General features: G+C 43.8%; 3 protein-coding genes across 6 annotated transcripts in view; 2 read left to right on the top strand and 1 right to left on the bottom strand.

The window, feature by feature from the left end:
- The window catches only part of LOC109974222 (post-GPI attachment to proteins factor 2), a 29,711-nt gene extending 29,271 nt beyond the window's left edge, over positions 1-440 (bottom strand). For all 3 annotated transcript variants that reach the window (XM_020624317.1, XM_020624315.1, XM_020624316.1), the window contains exon 1: positions 145-440. The gene's annotated coding sequence lies outside the window, so the exon portion shown is untranslated. The remainder of the gene's footprint in view (positions 1-144) is intronic.
- A 2,082-nt stretch (positions 441-2,522) lies between these two features.
- LOC109974216 (uncharacterized) lies at positions 2,523-9,637 on the top strand. The gene is made up of 5 exons (XM_020624303.1): positions 2,523-3,001; positions 3,895-4,097; positions 5,492-5,612; positions 5,733-5,898; positions 8,269-9,637. The coding sequence occupies exons 1-5, from the start codon at positions 2,573-2,575 to the stop codon at positions 8,295-8,297; spliced, it is 948 nt and encodes a 315-aa protein (XP_020479959.1). The 5' UTR covers positions 2,523-2,572; the 3' UTR covers positions 8,298-9,637.
- Positions 9,638-13,818: 4,181 nt separating this feature from the next.
- On the top strand, positions 13,819-18,881 carry timd4 (T cell immunoglobulin and mucin domain containing 4). 2 transcript variants are annotated; one of them, XM_020624318.1, is made up of 8 exons: positions 13,819-13,925; positions 14,415-14,593; positions 15,522-15,684; positions 15,839-15,913; positions 16,385-16,464; positions 16,545-16,656; positions 16,806-16,839; positions 18,405-18,881. In XM_020624318.1, the coding sequence occupies exons 1-8, from the start codon at positions 13,862-13,864 to the stop codon at positions 18,487-18,489; spliced, it is 792 nt and encodes a 263-aa protein (XP_020479974.1). In that variant the 5' UTR covers positions 13,819-13,861; the 3' UTR covers positions 18,490-18,881. The 2 variants fall into 2 exon arrangements, with proteins under 2 accessions (XP_020479974.1, XP_020479976.1); XM_020624320.1 differs by having other exon boundaries at positions 17,502-18,498.
- The last annotated feature ends 30 nt before the right edge of the window (positions 18,882-18,911 follow it).

The raw sequence follows: 18,911 nt of genomic DNA, 5'->3' as shown, positions 1-18,911 counted from the left end.
TGTTTTACTAACCCAACAGCTGCTTCTAGACACATGTCTGTTTACTTTACAGGTGAGCCAGTCCGCTGACGTTCGTTTACCTTGCTGTAACTTACCTGTCGTCATTCTCCACAACGTTAGCTTTAAGTACCGTACAACACTCACCTTTAACGCTACAGCTGATTCCACCAGGTGCTCTGCCTCACGTTCATTAAATCACCTTCAGCTTGAGTTTAACTGTTGGCTTCTGTGGCTGCTCAACTATCACAAGCTAACGTTAGCTAACGGCAGCCCTAAGCTTCAGTCAGCTCTGACGTGAAATGTAGCTTTTAAACTAATAAACGGTTTCTTAATCTGTCACTTCTGTACATCTGCTCTAATTTCTTTAATGTCACGGACATACTTGTGTTAAATTAATTATTTAAGTCCGCAGTAGTTTACACTAGTGATGTGACGTTCCGTATCGAGGCTTCGAAGCGTGTGCCGAGTAGGGGAGGGGGCGTTTCTTATATATATATATATACACACACACACACACACACACACAGTATACTGCCATCACTACAATATACATGTTTTGCATACGTCTTTATTTTGCATACAGTTTTATTCACAGGCTTTCTGCAAAATGCCACACACTTCAAATTCATGCCAACTGATATTGTTGCATCCAGTAGATGTCCTCCTAGAGCAAATGAAGCTTCAAGAAGCTTTGCGCTGGAGTGAACCAATTGGATGAAAGGGTTCAATGCCTCATGAAGCTTCATCTGCCCATCACTAGTTTACACTTCATCGTCTGGTTAGCTAAAACAAAATAACATCCGGTCTACGTCTTTGACGGTTAGACGTCGCGATAAACTTCAGAATAAAAGTCTGAAAAGTAAAATTTAACTTCTCCTCTTTATGTGACATTAACAATTATCACAAACAATTATTAATGAATAACAAAACCGACAGATAAAACATAATTAAGCAGCAAGTCAACGATAACCATAAACAATGCATACATAAAGGTTTCCATCCTGGGCACAAGCTGTTTGAACTCCTCCCCTTTGGATGGCGCTACAGGTCACTGTGCACCAAGACAACCAGACACAAGGACAGTTTCTATCCTGATCAGGGTTTCTCTCTAATCAACACTTAACCTATGACTACAACAGAACGACAACCCATAGTGTCGTTCTGTAGAAATACTTTTGTATGTATATATTTTTGGAATATTGCATCTAAACTGTTTCCGTCTTTGCGCGCGCATAGCGATGTGTTGGATGTGGTTAAGTGAGTGGGGAATTTTATATATATAAAGTGACTTGCAAAAGTATTCATACCCCTTGAATTTTTCCACGTTGTGTCACATTACAACTACAAACCTACATAAAATCCCAATAGAATACATTTGATATACCAACACAAAGTATCGCATAATTGTGAAGTGGAAGAAGATGATACATGGGCTGCGTCCGAAACCGCCTACTACCATACTGTATAGTAGGCGAGGCGAGTAGTATGTCCGGATTCGTAGTATTCCAAAAACAGTAGGCGAAAAGTACCCGGATGACCTACTGCTTCCGGTTGGATTTTGCAGTGTGCATACGATGGACACTTCACTATCCCATGATGCCCCGGGCGAGGAGTTATCCAACGAAGAAGACGCTGCTATGAAAACATATGTCACGTGATGTATCAACATGGCGGATGTAGTACGTCCGAATCTCATTCATACTACCAGGCTTCATACTATACAGTACCTACTGTTTTAACGGTCAGTAAGTAGGTACTTCATCTCTTTCAGTACGTACTGTCACAGTATGCGGTTTCGGACACAGCCATGGTTTTCAAGATTTTTACAAATAAAAATCAGAAAAGTGTGGCGTTTTGTATTTGTCACTTCCTGATGTGTTTTAAACCTCATTAAAACACATTAAAGATATTTATTATTGTTATTTAGTCCATTCACATTTCTATGGGAACTTGTGTTTTAAAGTTGATCCGGCTTAAAATGTTTCAGAATTTACATTTATTTTCAGTTTCAATTCCTGGGAACAGCTCATATCAAAAATTTTATACTCGCCGTCAACGAACCTTTATCACGTGACGAGACGAGACGCAACGAAAATGCTGGTCATGTGACGATGACTATAATTAAATGTATAATGCAATATTGTTGACGAAAAAATCGAGACTAAATGTGGTTTACAAAATAAAAACTATGCCAAAATGTCTCTTCATTTTCGTTTACCAAAACGAGATGCAACGAAGTGTTATAACATTATTTCGTCTCGTTTAGTCGCGTTATTATTATTATTTTGCAGTATTTCTGTTTCCTGTGTCTCGCTTCCGGGGCCGCATCAGGTCGCAATGCGCAGACGCAGGCGACGTCACTTACTTAAGCCCCACCTGCGGCATTATTTAAAGGACGACAACAAATAAAATTAAGTCTGACACAGAGAAAGGGATCAATGGCCTGGGTTCGTCTTTGAGAGGAAAAGAAGAAAAGACATTTGGAAAAACTTTCATTACATATAAGTCATATAAGAACAAATTGGGGTGGTTTATTTGACAGTAGACACTTCCATCTACATTCCTCCAGACCATGGAGAGACGAACAAACCGTAGAGGAAAAACTGAGCATTTTGTTACAGGTCAGCACTTGAAGCTAGATGATTTGAAAAGGGTAGCTCAAGCTCTAGGTGTGGAAAACCAGTACCTCTTCAAGGAAAACATCCCCCAATTCCCCAAGCCGGAGTTCCATGTGTCTCACCTGATTCATGACACAGATCGAAAGGGACTGCGTGGCATCAAGAGGGACAGTGGCTTCAGGGACCCGGGTGGCTTCAGGGGCCCAGGTGATGACTCTCCGAACCTGGTGTGGTTGAGTCTGGCTTTGGGACCCGATGATATGACATCAGCTGAGACGAGGCTCCTGGAGAGGACCTGCCCCGACCAGACACTGGAGCAGGCCCAGAATCAGGAGAGTTTCCTGGTTCAGCTGAGACGAGGCTCCTGGAGAGGAATCAGGAGAGTTTCCTGGACCCAAGCCGGAGTTCCATGTGTCTCACCTGATTCATGACACAGATCGAAAGGGACTGCGTAAGACTAAGTCAAAGTCCTATCAGTTAAAGAGAATTCATAAAGGGTTGATTTACACAAAATACAAAAACAAGAAAGAAATGTTCTCACTTCCCTCTGTTGGCATCTTTCCAGTCTGATAGTGTTTGTTTTATGAGCCCAGGTTTGTAGATGGACACAGTGAAGGGCATTGAGCTGAGCTTCTGCCTCTTACAGCTTTGAAACATTACATTAGTCCAGAGTAATGATGTCATTCTTAATCAGCTGAACTGAAAGAAAAAATTAATGTTGCTCTGCAAATGGCATTAAATGTGAGCAAATCTGGCTCAGGAGATTAACAAGACAGTGAGTCACAGGGTGATGCAAATCCCACAGCATAAACAAATGTCAAAGCAAATGAAGAAAGAACGGCCACAGCAGAAGTGCTCGGGGCACTATGGGAGCAATGGGCTCAATTTGGAAAGGCAGCAACAATCCAGATACTTAAACTATATGTCTGTTTGGACTTATGGGTGACTGGTCAGCTGCAAAGATCAAGACAAGGGTAGAAACTCCCTTTGTGCATAGTGCAGTTCATTATTATTATACACTTGTATAAAAACAGCGGATGATAAATGATGCACCCTATGTGCTCCAACCTGCAGGACCTGGTGCTTTGCTGCACACATATTAAACTTGTCTAACAGCTGCCTCTTTAACTGTTAACCTCATTGTGTCCATCTCACTGAAACCGATGCCAGACTGTTACACACTGATACGGGGATCAAACATCTCAGACTCTGTCTTGGAAAAGATGCGGCAAACATGCTCCTGCTCTCAACATGTAATATTTCTGTCTGTCTCCAGTTTTGCTCCGGTGCTCAGCCTGTCATGCGAGTGTTTGAGACCATCCTGTACAAACAGGAAGTGATGTATGCTGTACTGGTCCACAGCCCAGCCAATCAATCTTTCTTAGAGTATCCTCTGCTGAGTGACAACCCAAACGCAGTCTGCGTTTACAGAGACGGTTGTTTCATCTGGAGGCCTGAGGCCATGTGTGAGACACACAGGTAAAAGACCAGACACCCCTGCATACAGCAACACTACATCGACTTAGGGGGTGTTGCAGAACGTGGGTAAAGTGAAAAGTCTGGGTTTTCAGTTCTCCGTTAGTTAGACCTATCTTGCCTCCCAAGTCTCTGAACCGGGCCCATGTTTTCCTCACTGGAGTCGTTTCCATGCATCTTATGGAAAATCCCACTTCCATTATTGGGTTGTTCATTGTTCCTCGCTCAACTGGAATGACTCCTGAGTTGAGTGAGGAGCGAGGAGGCTGCTGGAGGAGCCATGAGTGAGGAAACATGAGAGCATCCTTCATGGACAGACACGCCCTTTATCAGAAATCAGATGGTGACCGGACACTTCAGATGAAGGATCAGAGGACAGGATGACTCGTGTCTCCTCTGTTCCTCTCTTCTTGCATCGTGTGAATAAGACACAAGGAAAAGACAAGTGAGGGAAACATAGATGCAGTTAGGGACTTGGAAGTCACCTCCCATCCCACCAACATCGCCACCATGTGGCCACATATGAACCACTGTGTTTTGGCTAAATTCTCACCATCCCTGAGGTGCAGACAACATATATGGTCTGTGTGCACATGTGGCTAGTACTGTATACTCTGTGTACTACCTCAATATACACTACTACTAAAGCTCTGTATAATGTTTTGGTAACATCGAGTTGCTGCTGCAACATGTTTAGTACACAGGTTCTTGCTGTGTTCAGCATATTGAAGCTTAGCAGAGACAGGGCCACCATGTGCGTAGTGACTTGGCATTTTGGCTAAAACATCACAAACCGTGAGATGCAAGAAAACCATTCTGGGCATACAGTAGACGTCCTCAGCCTCCATGTGCTAAACATCCCAAATCCAGATACCGACGGCACACTGCTTGGGGAGGTGTAAAGACATGAGTTTTGGTTAAAAGTTGTATGTGAACCATTTGTGATATACTGGTTCCCTCTGGGTGTAGGCTTAACACACTGAAGAACAGTGGAGACGGTGGCACAGTGTGGCCCGTTACAAGATGCCAGTTCTGTCAGATTTCTTCACTTTCCTGCTTTCTTTGTTAGAACTACCAAATTAAAGACAGAAACCTATATTAATTCACTCAATTCAGGATAATATAAAGTGCTTAGACTTTGTTCAGAATTCATATAATCAGTTACTAAATTTTTATACATTAATATATGAATATATTTGTATTATATTATGTGTATACATGTATTGTATTATATTATATTTAGACTTTGCTTAAAAGACGCAACCTACATTACTTACAGAGAACAAAAGAGGCAGGTGCACAGAACTGTGTACACATATCAAACATATAAATGGAACAGACATTCATCACTCTCATACACGGATGTTTAGCATTTAATGAAAGTGTTTTTATGTCAGGTACGAGTTGATCCAGATGCACCAAGAAAACCTAATGGGAGTTCGAGAACTTTCTGAAAGGATTCAACAGTTTTATGTTTGGGACCATGTCGCTATTGCCCTTCATGTGGAGGAAGGAAAGGTACTGTCACTGCTCATTCTTCAGTCTCTTTATAAACAAGACCCCCCGCCGCTAACAATCTAGCTCTGCATCCTCATCATCCTTTATCCAAGAGCTGCAGTTGCTCTGTTTCTTTTTCAGGTGCTGAAGTTTGCTGATGGCAGACTGAGAGAGAACCTCACATTCTGTAGGGAGGGACCAGCTGCATACAAAAAGGATGCCTTTCCACATGATCCAGATCTTGTTGAGCAGTTGTGGCCCGACTATCCAGGACCACTGATGGAGACACGCTCACTCGCAGAGTCAGGTATTACACATCTTCTGTAATAAGGCCATGAGTACAATAATGTATATTGGGGGGGGCACCCCCCCAATATTCAGATATGTCTAAAAATACATTAGCATAAAAAATATAACAAGTGTACTGTGCTACAACAGGCAACCACCGTCCAGATGAATCATTAGCAAATGTAAACACAATTAAACTCAACGATGGTTACAATGATTTTCCAATGGTTTTAGCATTATGACATTAACCAACTTCTGAATCTGATGAATCCACCACATCTTTATTTTATACAATTAAACATTCCATGTGCCGTGTCTTTGTTACGGCCCATGAGGGACTGGACCCCATAGGCAGACGCAGTCAGAGTGGAGAGGAAACAGTTTTTATACAAAGCAGAGAAACAGACACAGAACTGGTAGAGAGGTCAGGCTGGGAACCGAAGGGGACTGAGACTGGGATGTAGAAAGCCGAAACCCAGGAGGCTGGTGCTGATGAGTCAGGAGCGGAGCAGTGGACCAGGGAGTGGGTTGTCGGAGCAGGCTGCCGGGGACGAGATTGGCCTTCGTGCCCAGTGTCAGGACCGAGGAGCCACACCCACGCCGAGAATCAGGAGGAGCAGGATGACCGTGAGGTGGTTCAGGTATCACCGACCGAGTAAACCAGAACGGTTTAGTGCAGGGGTGCCCAATACTTTGATCGCGATTGACCGGTTGATCGCAAAGGTAGTGTTGGTAGATCGCGTGCCATTCAAAAATAAATTGGATGTATCCGGCGTAAAACACGTGCCAAATGTTAACATGCGAATGGTCAGTGTGATGATTCACTGTGGCGACCTCTAACAGGAAAAGCCGAAAGTAACAATCATTCATATATAGCGTATCATCCATCCTCCCTATGGCATTTGCTACTTGATTGACATGCAGGACAGCCAGTCTGAGATCTTGTCTTTTCTGACACACAAGTCACCAAGCATGCACAGTCAACCGCACGACTGAAGCTTAGCACAATTTTGTAAAATTGTACATTTAAACATTGTATGAATTTATTTGATTTGCCCGGCACTTTTTTCTTTCAAAAACAGTTTTAGAATATTCAAACAAAGTTTTTGATACTAATTCTCAGCTATAAACTGACTACATCACAAATCAAACAAAATATAGCCAAGAAGTAAAAATTACATTTATTAACTCACATCACTGAAAAAACAAGAACACCAGTGACATCAGTGTACATACAGTAGGGATGTTACTGGTGTTACCAAGGAGCAGTAACGTCAGTGACAAACTGGAGAAAAGAAAATACTACAGTTTTAACAAAATGGCCACCACATGTCCGCCCATGTCAGTCATATCAAAATCATTTAATTATTCAGTTTTTATGTTCACTTTTCCACCTCCCTGCTATGAAGTGTGTCAAACCAATGACGGACCTAAAAGCTTCTCATGAAATGTTACAATAAATCAGGACATTTTAAATAAATAAAGTCACACATCTGACAGGCCACATGTCTTTGTCCAGTGACCTGTTGACCCAGGAAGAGCTTTAAAGAGTCAGTTCATTATTACAAGATCAAAGTGTTTTGTGTAGCGTAACAGGAATGAGGCGTTTTAGGATGACCAACACGTGGCTACAAATCCACTTACGAACACAGTGACAAGGCAATTCCTCAAACTTGGGACTTTATAAATGGCTAAAATATTGAACATTAGATGAAAAAACTGTGGCGGCCTTGAAAGGACAGTAAGTATTCAACATATATTTAATTTGACTGTCATGCCAACTGAAAGGATTTGGCGTCTGCAAACATCCACCGTTTCTGTAGAAGGACCCAGTGTCCTCTGAGCTGGTTGCATCTGTCTGCAGCAGGAGTAACGCTGTGGTCGACTCTGGGATTCATTAGAGAAAAGAAAAATAAAATTGCCTGGTTGTGTGACTTGCTTCAATATACTGTAGATCTTTAACTTCTGTAGATGTAGCTTATTTTTTGCACCGTCTGTGACCTGGAAGTTCCTCTTAAATGTCATGGCATCGTGATTGTTTTAAACAGTTTCTGAATCTTTACAGGATCAATGCGTCTGTGTTCACCACATGTGACGTCACATGACAAGTGTACAGATGGAGTTAGATTTCTGCTCATGTGTGCATGAAGTTTGCGGTCACTCCAGAGTAAGGCAATGTTTCTCTCAGCGTCCCTGATGCTCGGGAGCAGCAGAAAGACGTTTGCTGTTGTGGCCATCGACACGCTGCCACCTCCACTCTGGGGGCCCAAACTCCATGTACCAGTCACTCACTGCTATATCCTGGATGAAGAAGAGCTATAATAACTACTGGGCCTTATTTATCCATAAAACCCTTAAAAAACTGTCACGTTGTATTTCATCTTTGCAGCTCCACGTGAACCTGCCTTCAGGGACTGACATCTGCAGCAGGAACCCAACTCTTCTGGAAAAACCTGCAGCAAACCTTTGGGGCATCATGATAGCTCTCAAACATCCTCTATCTGCTTTAATTAATTAATTTAATCTTTTAAGGTGTTTGCTCCTGTTACTTTTATTATATTTTATTTATTGTTGTAATTGTGACATTCTCGCTCTGAGGCCTGGACTCGGACTCAACAGAAGATGAGTAGAAGGCAGGGTGTCCTTACCTCAGGGAGGTTTTTTATCAGGCAGAGAAATCAGGTGAGGGCTGAGGTCAGGATCAGCTGGACACAACCTGGAAGAGGGCAGATGTAGGAGCTGCAGATGTCCAGGTGGTGGGAACTCGGGGGTACGTGCAGGGCAGGTAGGAGGGGCAGGGCCTGAAAAGACAGGAGATGTTCATGTCGGACAACATCGAGAAGTAAAATGGTGAAGAGACAAACCAGGAGCTGTCAGTTCACCTGACAATAACCAGGTTCTGCTCTAAAATTTCATGAATACTCTATACTGGATATGTTGATTATATAAAAGGTGTGTGAAAGATTCTCTCACTGCTTAAAATCAGATATTGTTAGTGGCTTTTGTTGTGTCGAGGATAGCCAAGAGTTGGACAGCAATGACAGCTGAAGACAGTACTATAAGCTTACAGAAGGAAACAACGGTGATCATAAATTATACCAAGACGAAGGTCTAAGTAAGCCCATGAACCAGCAGCAATACTGCAATTCAGGAAAGAGGAACTTTTCTGTGAATAAGGGAAGTTAGCAGACACATCCCCACAAAAGAGGAACCGCAGGCAGAGATGTGTGTTAAGGGAAAAGAAAAAGAGAAGAGGCACTGAGTTTATTGAAAAGGAAATATGGCTTCATGCATAAAGTAAAGATTTGATTGATCGGTGATAATGTTTGGTAAAGTAATTTGTATTCAAAATAATAGTGATCTATGTTTTAAATTCAATGCATTGACAGTTTTTGAGTGACTGTGTTATTCTGATGGTTTAGTTAGATGTTAAGATGGGATTTGTGTATTTTGATCAGATGTGAGACTCTTGCATTTTTATCAGCCACTAGAATGATTTGTTTTCGAGAAAGGAGAAGTAGATGAAGCTGAATCACGGTGGGTGGAGTCCAGATACAGGCAGTGAACTGGATTTTGGCAGGAAAAGATATGCAACCGTTCTGAAAACAAGACTTTGCATGCCAACAGGGGCAACTATAATGATTTTAATCAGTATAATAGTTTAGGTTGATGATTAGAAATAGTTGATTTATTTAGTTGTAAGCTAATCAAACAGGGATTGTTGAGGATATTGATATTTTGCCTTATTGCTTACTGCCATGCTGTAACTCTTAAAATCTATATAAAACTTATAAAAAGTTTAAACTCTCCTTCTCTTTATTGAGTCAGCCTCATTAGTAATATTATTAGTTTTATAGGTTTAGAATGGTATTAGAACTTGTGTGTAGTGATGTTTAAAGTTGTATATAATGGTCATTATATATACTAAAATTAATTTAAATGTAGCTAATTCTTCAAGAGAAAATCAGTGATGATTGATAATCAAAATTACTGACAATTTTCAGATATTCATTAGAAACCATTTTAGATAAATTAGTCAGTTATTTACTTATATACACTGTAAATGGAGTGTTCCATCTTGGGAAATTAGCCAGTGTCAGCTAAATACTGTGCAATGCAAATATGGTCTTAAGTGGCCAGTGTCATGGCTTTTATGGGTTATTTCAGACAAAACTCAACACTCCCTCAAAGAGCCAGAGTATACTGGTTCCTAAATCTTCTCAGTACAGTAACATCTGATGGTGGAAGGAGGTAGCTGCCTATAACTGCAGGTTGTTGTTATTCGGGAGGATTTGGGGTCTTGTCCTGAATTAATGACATATAAGAGGGAGGTCTGCAGATAACTCTGTTCACAGGTTCATGGTCGTCTATTACTGAGTGAATATCTGTCAAAAACCTCAAGCAGTGTTTGGAGCTTTAATACATTTCAAATATGCCACATTAGTGTGAGAGGTTAAGCTTTGTTCCTTTATCTAGGGGTTAGCACGTCGTGGCCTTCAAACAGTTGGTGGCAGAAATAAACGGGTCCTGAATTAAACTGGTCCTGTGTGAAATCATTCACATGCTGTTCCCTGCACCACAAACTCAACCAGCTTAGAATGAATTTTCTGCAAACGGTAACATTTACTATAAAACAGGTCAGTCCAACACAGTTCCCACTGAATCGAACAGCTGCACAGAAGATGGGACCTGCTCTGGGGGTCCGGTTAAAGCTTCAGGTTGTTGGTGGTCTCATTATAGCCTCTGTCTGTTCAGCCTCACTCAGCATCATGGAGTCAGTCTGGCACCACATGCAGGGACTGAATCCACAGGAGAATTGTGACAGCCGCTTCAAGACGCTGGAACAAATGACCTGCCCTGTACCTGGACACACTGTGTGCAGGCGGACTGAGGAGACCTGGGCCTGGTATGAGGACAAAGGTGGGCCACAGCAAATAGTGCTCTGGTTTAGGTTTGCTCTCTTTACTGCACCATGGATGGAGGTCACAAACAACTATGCCCTAACATCTCCGTGCATCACAATTAATCATCACTAAATCAAAAATGTGTCATTTGGCAGCTGCTTTTGTTTTAGTGCCTAAAACCTCTGCAGCTGTTTATGCAATGTATGTTGTGTAGTTGACAGTTCTACCTTTAATATTTATTGATGCAATTCAACTTACATCAGTACACAGTATCTATCGAACACAGGGATCGTCGTGTGCAGAACTGTAGTTACTGAAGCTAAACACCAGATGGTGGTGATGACTTCTCTATTAGACCAGTACTCAGACAGCAGTACCACTGAGAATACAAGTACCAGTCAAAGAGAAACCGTCTGAAGGTATCCAGGGCAGGAACAAACAGGAGACGAATACAGAACTTACAGTAGTAACGCGAACTGGCAGAGTGTGGTGAGCAGAACGAACCAGCATGTGACGGAGGGAAAGGAGGAGAGTAAATGGGCTGAAGAACCAGGGAGTAAGGAGCAGCAGGTGGAAGCAATGAACAGTCATTGTGAACTGGGGTAAAGCTGGGGCAGGTGAGGTGACACAAGACAGGAAATATAACCAAACAGGAAGCCGGTCCACAAACACCATGCTTCTCACAGGACAAACATGGGATCCTGTAGAGAGCAATGCATCGCTGCAGACTAAACACCCACGGTTTTAACAAGCACAGCTGTAAAATGTAACATACACACAAATGCAGCACTAATAAAACAGGCAACACAAAGAGTACTTTTACTTTAAGTACTTTAAGAACTTTTCTCTAATAATACTGTAGTTTTCCTTAAGTACGTTCTGGATGCAAGACTGTTGATATTTACTGTGTGAGAGTCACAAAACTGAGTTCAAAGACTAAATATAGATGCAAAATGACCAAAACTGAAGACAACTGTAAACGCTGCATTGGTTTGCAGTCACTGTTTCAGCCTGAGGGGCCATAGAGGAGGGGTGGGGGCCTTTTACCTGTCTGTGCCCAGTAATCTGTCCAAGGTATTAACACTTTTACATAAGGGTATGAATACTTCTTCCAGCACTGACTACAACTTCCTTCCTGATATCAGCAGCAGGACTGTGAGTACTGCAGTAAAAGGAATGTAATTGTGCCACACAGGTGAGGAACGGCAGCATCTGACTGGTGTGTGACCAGTTCAGCAGCTGGTTCCTGGCCATGTGTCCTGAACCAGCTCCAGTCCACACTCACACTAACACTGAGAGAAACACAATGCAGTGTTTGTACTTTACCTGTGTAATGTGCTATTCTGCATAATGAGTACTTTTACCTTTGGTACTTTAAGTATATTTTGATGCTAATACTTTTGTACTTTCACTTAAGTAACATTTTATGCAGGATTTTACTTGTAAGAGAGTAGTTTTACACTGTGGTATTGCTACTTTTACTTGGGTAAAAAATCTGAGTACTTCTTCCACCACTGATAAAAGTACCTTTTTCTACTCACAGATATGTTCAGTGTCTTCAGTAACAGGAGGATTTACGTTTATTATGGAGAGGGTCACAGTATTTGGTATTTTCCCTTTATACCTCACCTTATAAAAACTTTGGAGCCGGTTGTTGGAAGCAGGCGGCCTCCTGTGTTCCCTGAGGAGGAAACCTGCCCCCCAGTGGCGTGGCGTGGCTCACTGGGGGGTTAACAGCTGGTGGACAGAACGATGAGCTGGACCAGGGTCTGGACTCACACGTATCACGGTGAGGACACCACGTTCACTGGTGCTGCTGGTCTCTGGACGGGGGTTGTGGGAAATCAGACAGAGAAACTCAGCAGCTGTGTCTCTGTGTGTGAATCATCTGTGCACTGATGCGATCCAACAGGATTTCTCTCCCTGGGGCTTTGGAACAGTTTGATCTTTGATATTTATATATTGGATCAATATTGTCTTTACCTTTTATGCTCATTAGCATCAGAAATGTGATAACTGAGACCAGAGGACATGTTTTTACTCACATCAAATTCACCCGCATTCATTTTCAGCTGAGGAGTTTTACACTTCTTATTTTTGCTCTTTTTACTGATTTTATAACAAATTCAAAGTTATTTCACATTGTCCTGCTGCCAAATTACACACAGTGGTACCACGTTATAGTTTTCCTTTATGATCAGTGTATAAACATGTAAAACCAGTTTAGAACGTCTCCTGAAATATATATTATACCAGCTGTCACTGATGATCTGCCTCTAAAGCGGCCTCCGCTTCCTGTCCACAGGAGGCATCAGACAAAAGGAGCTACACAAACAGCAGCTGATAAACACTTTAGCAGACTCTGATAACCGCTGACAACCACAACACGGCCTGTTATTAGCCAGTGTGCAACTGTCACGTGGTCAGTCTGGGGAGAAACAAAGTGAAGCACACAGAGGAATCTGATGTGAAGAAAGAGGCTGTTGTGTGGCTGTGACATCTCACACAACCAGCGACAGACACACAAACACAAAGTGCTTTTGTCCTGTGTTTCCTTCCATCACGTTCACCCTGGTCTCTTCCTGCTTTAAAAACATGTTATCACAGTTTTTCTTTCTGTTCATCTGCGGACAGAAACACTGGGTTCAAACCCGGGGGTTTGGCAATGCTTTTGGATTTCCTCCTGAGAAACCCACACTCAGCCAGTAGTGGCTCCACAGCTGCCAGGCCCGGTGAACAACCTCAGCCTCTGTGGAGCTGTGACATCTGGGCAGATTTAGGAGCGTCAGTGTCCGTGTGCCTGTCACCAGGGGGACATCGGAAAACTCCAGCAAACATTCACAGTTTTACTTAGTGATAAGTCAACGTCTAAATTTAAAAGTTAATCTTTTGGTCCAACTTATGTATTCAATCCTAAAGGCGTGTGACTCAGCATGGGTTAAACGCAGCAGATGTTCACACATCAAACCACACGAACAGACACACAAACACAGTGTGTCTCCTCCCTCACCACCCCCCACCCACACAGTCACACTGTGTTGTTGTCCTCTAGCTGCATAATGGACACACACTCGCAGGATGGCCGCCGCCTCGCCTCACTGCTGCCCGATGTCCTTCATTATCGTCTTCTGCATCCTGTCAGGTGAGACACAAACTGACACCACAACGCAAGCTCTGACATTGCAACATGACATCAGACCACGAACTCTGACATCACAACATGACGTACTCTGATGCTCAGTTTGAAGAAGTTCAGCTCAGACTGACCACCTTCATCTTCATCACAAGCCATCTGGAATCTTGCTGTGATTGTGTTCGTTTCTCTTTGTGGTCGACCGACTTTCCAAAGGGAACTGTCACCAGTCACTTTACACAGAGGCGTTGATCCAGGGGCCCTTGACTGCACCCGTTCACCTGTTCACTAATCCATCTGTTACACTAACAGCTGGTGGGGCCAGGTGGATCCGATCAGATCTGTGGGGGACCAGGACACAGAGCTCATGTACAGGTGAAGCCTCTGACTGGGAGGTGCTTCACCTGTGTAACTGGGCAGCTTGTGTTGTCATGTGTGCATGTGTAGCAGAACTCTGGGCTTTACACTCACCTTCACCTCTGTGTCTTTCTGCTGCAGGCGGACGCTTTTTGTCTGTTTCCTCTTTTAAGGTACCAGAGGGGGGCGTGGCCTCTCTGTCCTGTCAGTACTCGGTGAAGCGCTTCGGCCTCAGCCGGGTCTGCTGGGGCCGTGGCTGCGGGACCTTCTGGTGCAGCAACATCCTGGTGCAGACGGACGAGAATGGAGTCATCTCCAAGGTCAGGGTGTATCACATGACTTTGGCTGACAGTTAAGTTTGTCAGCTAGTTTTAAATTTAGTCTTAGTCCTGAGACCGAAGGTCTGTGTTAGTTTTAGTCAAAATGAATCAGCCTCATCCGTTTTATGTTAAATCAACTTTTAGTCGGCCAAAACTCTGAACACTTTAGTCTCATCTTAGTCCAGAAAGTAGAAGTGAAGGAGAAACTACTGGTGACCTTTTACTGCTCAGCCACTGGGAGTGTTTCAGCAGACCAGGCCACGGTGTGCTGTGCAAGCTGCTCAGCTGCAGGCAGAAAAACTTTGCAGAAGGTTAGAAAAACTTGTGAAGCCCCTCACACGGAGGGTTTTCAGAGGCAGACTCCAGACGGAGTGGTACGGCTAACTACAACAACAATTAGCTCCCGCCGATGCTACACACCTCTACAAATCCACCAGCTGGTGTCAAAAACATATTCCAATCCTTCTACTGTTCACACACACTGATGCTTAAAGACCAGGCAAGTGAAACCACCACGGCTGAAGATGGCACTGTGTGACTCAAGATTTCTGAGCACAACTCGCCTCTGTTTACTTAATTGTCATTATTAACTATCGATGACACACATAGGCACAAAGACCAGGCAAGTGAAACCACCACGGCTGAAGACGGCACTGTGTGACTCAAGTTTTCTGAGCACAACTCGTTGCCTCTGTTTACTTAATTGTCGTTATTAACTATCGATGACACACATAGGCACGTAGAGGTCTTCGAGGGCCGTCCCATAGGGGAGGATTTCAGCCACTGCTCCTAACCTCTGCTTTGAGGGGAGGGGGGAAAACAGGAAATGGGATTGGACATAAATATACAGTATTTTGTTACAACTTTTGTTAATGACCTGGCTTCACCCCAGCCTGACACTAGTCTAACCTGGACCCTGGTGCTGCAGGTGACGGACCGGTACCGACTGACGGGGGACGTCCTGGACGGCCAGATGGACCTGGACATCCTGAACGTGAGGCGGACAGACAGCGGGCCGTACTGCTGCAGGGTGGACATCGACGGGATCTTTAACGACAAGAAGGTCATCATGAATCTGAGAGTGGTCAAAGGTGAGCACAGCTTTCCCACCACATGCACAGGTGCAGGACATTTCTCCATTTGTCAAGGCCATGCAGAACTTCCCTGGATCTGATCAAAATAGATTTTGCTTTCTGTAATCATTCCTCCAAGAACTTTGGTATCATGCAGGTTTTTCCTTCTCAGCTCTGGTCACCAGTTCTCCTTCTCCAACGACGACCACAACCACACAGCGAATCATGGACCCGTTAGCCTCCACAGGTGATACGACGTTCAGCCTCATCTCCACCTGCTGGTTGATCAGAAAGGTCAAACACTGTCATTACCACTGAAACACAACGATAGTTAATGAAAATAATTCTGTACCACAGTGAAAGAAAACAGTTAACATTTACATTAAACTCAAATGTAACTAACAGGAGGCAGGAGCACAAGCAAAATACTGCCAAAATAAATTAACTATAGTGCAGAATTTAAAGTGCAGCTCTGAACTGAAGGGACCAGACCGCAATGAGTCTTTGAAGAGCGAGCTGCTGGCAGTGGCAGAGGCCGATCCCCGGTGCAGCCCAAGTGCTTACTGGGTGCAAAGACGTGACTGCGCCTTGTTTCAACAGCACATTTGCTAAGCGTGGGTCTAGACAGTACAGCGGTTTCTTCAGCAGCTTTTCACTGCTGTCTTTTCAGTGTTCTGCTCTTGGTCTGCTGTGTCACCCTGTGTCTGTCTCCCTGTAGTGAACTGGAAAACCCTGCTGTCATCTCAGCTGGACCTTCTGAAGAGGAACTCCACCCTGCTGCGCCCCGACACCATCACTGTGGGTAACCTCCAAACACTCACGCCTGGCCGGGTGGATCTGGGTTAAGGTTGTCTGAGCTGTCTCTCTCTCTGTGTTAGGTGGAGGACTCTTTACCCTCGCTATCCCTTCAGATCAACGTTCCTGTCCTCTCTCTCTCCCTCAGTGTGTTGTTGATCCTGGCAGCAGTTTTCCTCATTTTGGCCTTCAAACGTGCGTTCTCTCCTCTTATCCTGCTCACAGACTGACACAATCTGTACAAGAGTTATTACTACTATCTTTGCTCTGAACCACAGTGTAGACTGGTTCACTGGAGCGTTAATGGTTTCTAAAGCCAAATCTTACAGTGTGTTCTTCTCCAGGTGGAATACACAGAAGAGCTTTAAAGGCCAGCTGGTGAGTTCAACTTAAACTTTTTTAAAACTACAGGATGGTGACAGGTGAGAGGAGCCTCCTAACTGATTGTAAACCCAACCAGCAGGGTCACTAATCAATCAGCTGATCACTGTCCTGATGAGCTGATTGATGTTTATCCCCAGAATGTCAGACACTGGGAAAAAGTCTACTGTAAATAAAAGCCCCCCCCATCCTCTAACATACTAACTAGCTATAGGCTGATTCTGCTTTTGTTATGGCAGCAGCACATTGTGTGTATAGCGATGTAAAGCGGAGTGTGTTAAAGAAGGTGGAACCAGAACATGTTGGCGACTGTTGCTTCTAAATAGCTGCCGGTTCATTTTCTACCAGTGAACTGACTCATGGCTGCAGCTCTAGGTCACTGAATGGCTTCATGAGGACGACACAGTGGGTTGGACCCAGTGAGGGGATCTGGTTTGGAAGGAGGAGGTTTCCTCCTCCGACAGAGGAGATCTGATGCTGCTCTGGAGACTTGGCCCCGACGAGGCCCTGCTGAGCGCTGAGTGGGGGTTTGGCTCATCTGTCACCCAGCTGTGTGTTTATAACTACGTATAATTTTTTAAAAGCAGAGAATATCAGTTTCCACTTTTATGCCGATAACATACATCTACTGTCGCTGTGACCCCAACAATTTCAACAAGACGCTCATTCTTTGAACCGGGCTCGAAGACATCCCACACTGCTAAGTTTTAAAAAGGAAACCAACAGAACATGGAAATCCTTCTCATCAGTGCAGATGTTGATGACCCAGAAATTACCCCCCATCACCACCCAGCAGTGGAGAAGTCCTGGTGTTAGGTTTGACAGCAGCCTCAGTCACCTCAACTTAACTGTGCACACTTGTTTCCTTTCTTTATCAACTCAACAAAATCTCACAGATCAAACTGTAATGACCACCTGTAACCTGTGACCCATGCCTTCATTTAATAACCTAGAATGAAAACAGGCAGCAGCATCTGTTATAATAAAGCTCATAATGTTGCCAGAGACGCACACTATGACCTCGGTCAGGTTTGTTGTTGAGGTCGTAGTTAACCATGCTGTTGTACTGGACTGAGCTGCGACCAGATGTGTCCCTGTGACTGAGTCCTGCCCATTTACAAACATGGACGAGTTCAGAATATTAGGGACACCTATGAATACACAGTAATGTATTAGATTGTAATTGTACAGGTGTACCTAATAATCTCACTGAGTGTACATGTGCTTGACAGCGTGGCATTAAAATGGTTAAACACAAAGTGCAGCTGAGGGGAACCTCAGTGATTTTGCAGGCATTTGGTCAGGCACAACAACAAATGTGATTAATGAAGTTAGTGAAATGCTTGTGTAAGAGAGGGACCTGGCTGCAGACAAAGATGGCAGATTGCAACCGAGACAGTGGACTGTCGACCTCATTAGTAACCCCTAATCTAACGCTACACCACCTAATATCGACTGCTTCCTGCCGAGGTCATCAGTCCACCACCTTCTCTGCAGGCAGGTTGTCTAGGTTTGTGCTGGCCTGCTTGCATCAATCTGACCAGCCTGTGTTTCTGCTCCAGTTTTTCCCCCGAAGAACCTCCTCACATCATCTATGAGATCCGGATGAGGAGACCGGTGCAGGAGAACATCTACACTCTGGACTAGGGTGCCTCACCACAAAGCATCTGGGTCTCCTGCAAACCAATGCACATAAACCTTTAAAATTAAGTTGTCTCTCTCTCTCTGAGCAGGTGCTGGTTTACACTGTTTTAGACTTTCTGTTGCTATTCATGGGTTTAACCTGTCTGAACTTTCTGAAACAAGCTAAATAAATGTGTCTGTGTGTGAAACCAAACTAACCGACACATCGTTTGTCATTATGATGCTTTCTGACTTGCTGTGAGAGTTTTGAGTGTTGAGAATGTGAACCACAGCTGGAGGGTGACTGATGTCACAACCACACCAATGAGCATCCTCCTTTGAAAAGTGGAAAATGATGCACGGCAGCTGCAGCATCACTACAGTCTGCAGTGAGGAGAGGACTTCAGTTCAGGGTTTCAGCCAGTACTGTTTCCTGGGGGGGGCGG

Source organism: Monopterus albus, unplaced genomic scaffold (genome assembly GCF_001952655.1).
Source record: "Monopterus albus unplaced genomic scaffold, M_albus_1.0 scaffold325.1, whole genome shotgun sequence".
Classification (NCBI taxonomy): domain Eukaryota; kingdom Metazoa; phylum Chordata; class Actinopteri; order Synbranchiformes; family Synbranchidae; genus Monopterus; species Monopterus albus.
This window is presented reverse-complemented; position numbering and strand designations above follow the sequence as displayed.

Bases quoted from the DNA above. Each gene is read 5' to 3' on its own strand.
- LOC109974216 (XM_020624303.1), top strand. From the start codon at position 2,573: ATGGAGAGACGAACAAACCGTAGAGGAAAAACTGAGCATTTTGTTACA. The intron at 5,613-5,732 runs GTACTGTCACTG...TTTCTTTTTCAG, and splicing joins TTCATGTGGAGGAAGGAAAG to GTGCTGAAGTTTGCTGATGG. The intron at 5,899-8,268 runs GTATTACACATC...TCATCTTTGCAG, and splicing joins ACGCTCACTCGCAGAGTCAG to CTCCACGTGAACCTGCCTTC.
- timd4 (XM_020624318.1), top strand. From the start codon at position 13,862: ATGGCCGCCGCCTCGCCTCACTGCTGCCCGATGTCCTTCATTATCGTC. The intron at 15,685-15,838 runs GTGAGCACAGCT...TTTCCTTCTCAG, and splicing joins GAATCTGAGAGTGGTCAAAG to CTCTGGTCACCAGTTCTCCT. The intron at 16,840-18,404 runs GTGAGTTCAACT...TTTCTGCTCCAG, and splicing joins AGAGCTTTAAAGGCCAGCTG to TTTTTCCCCCGAAGAACCTC.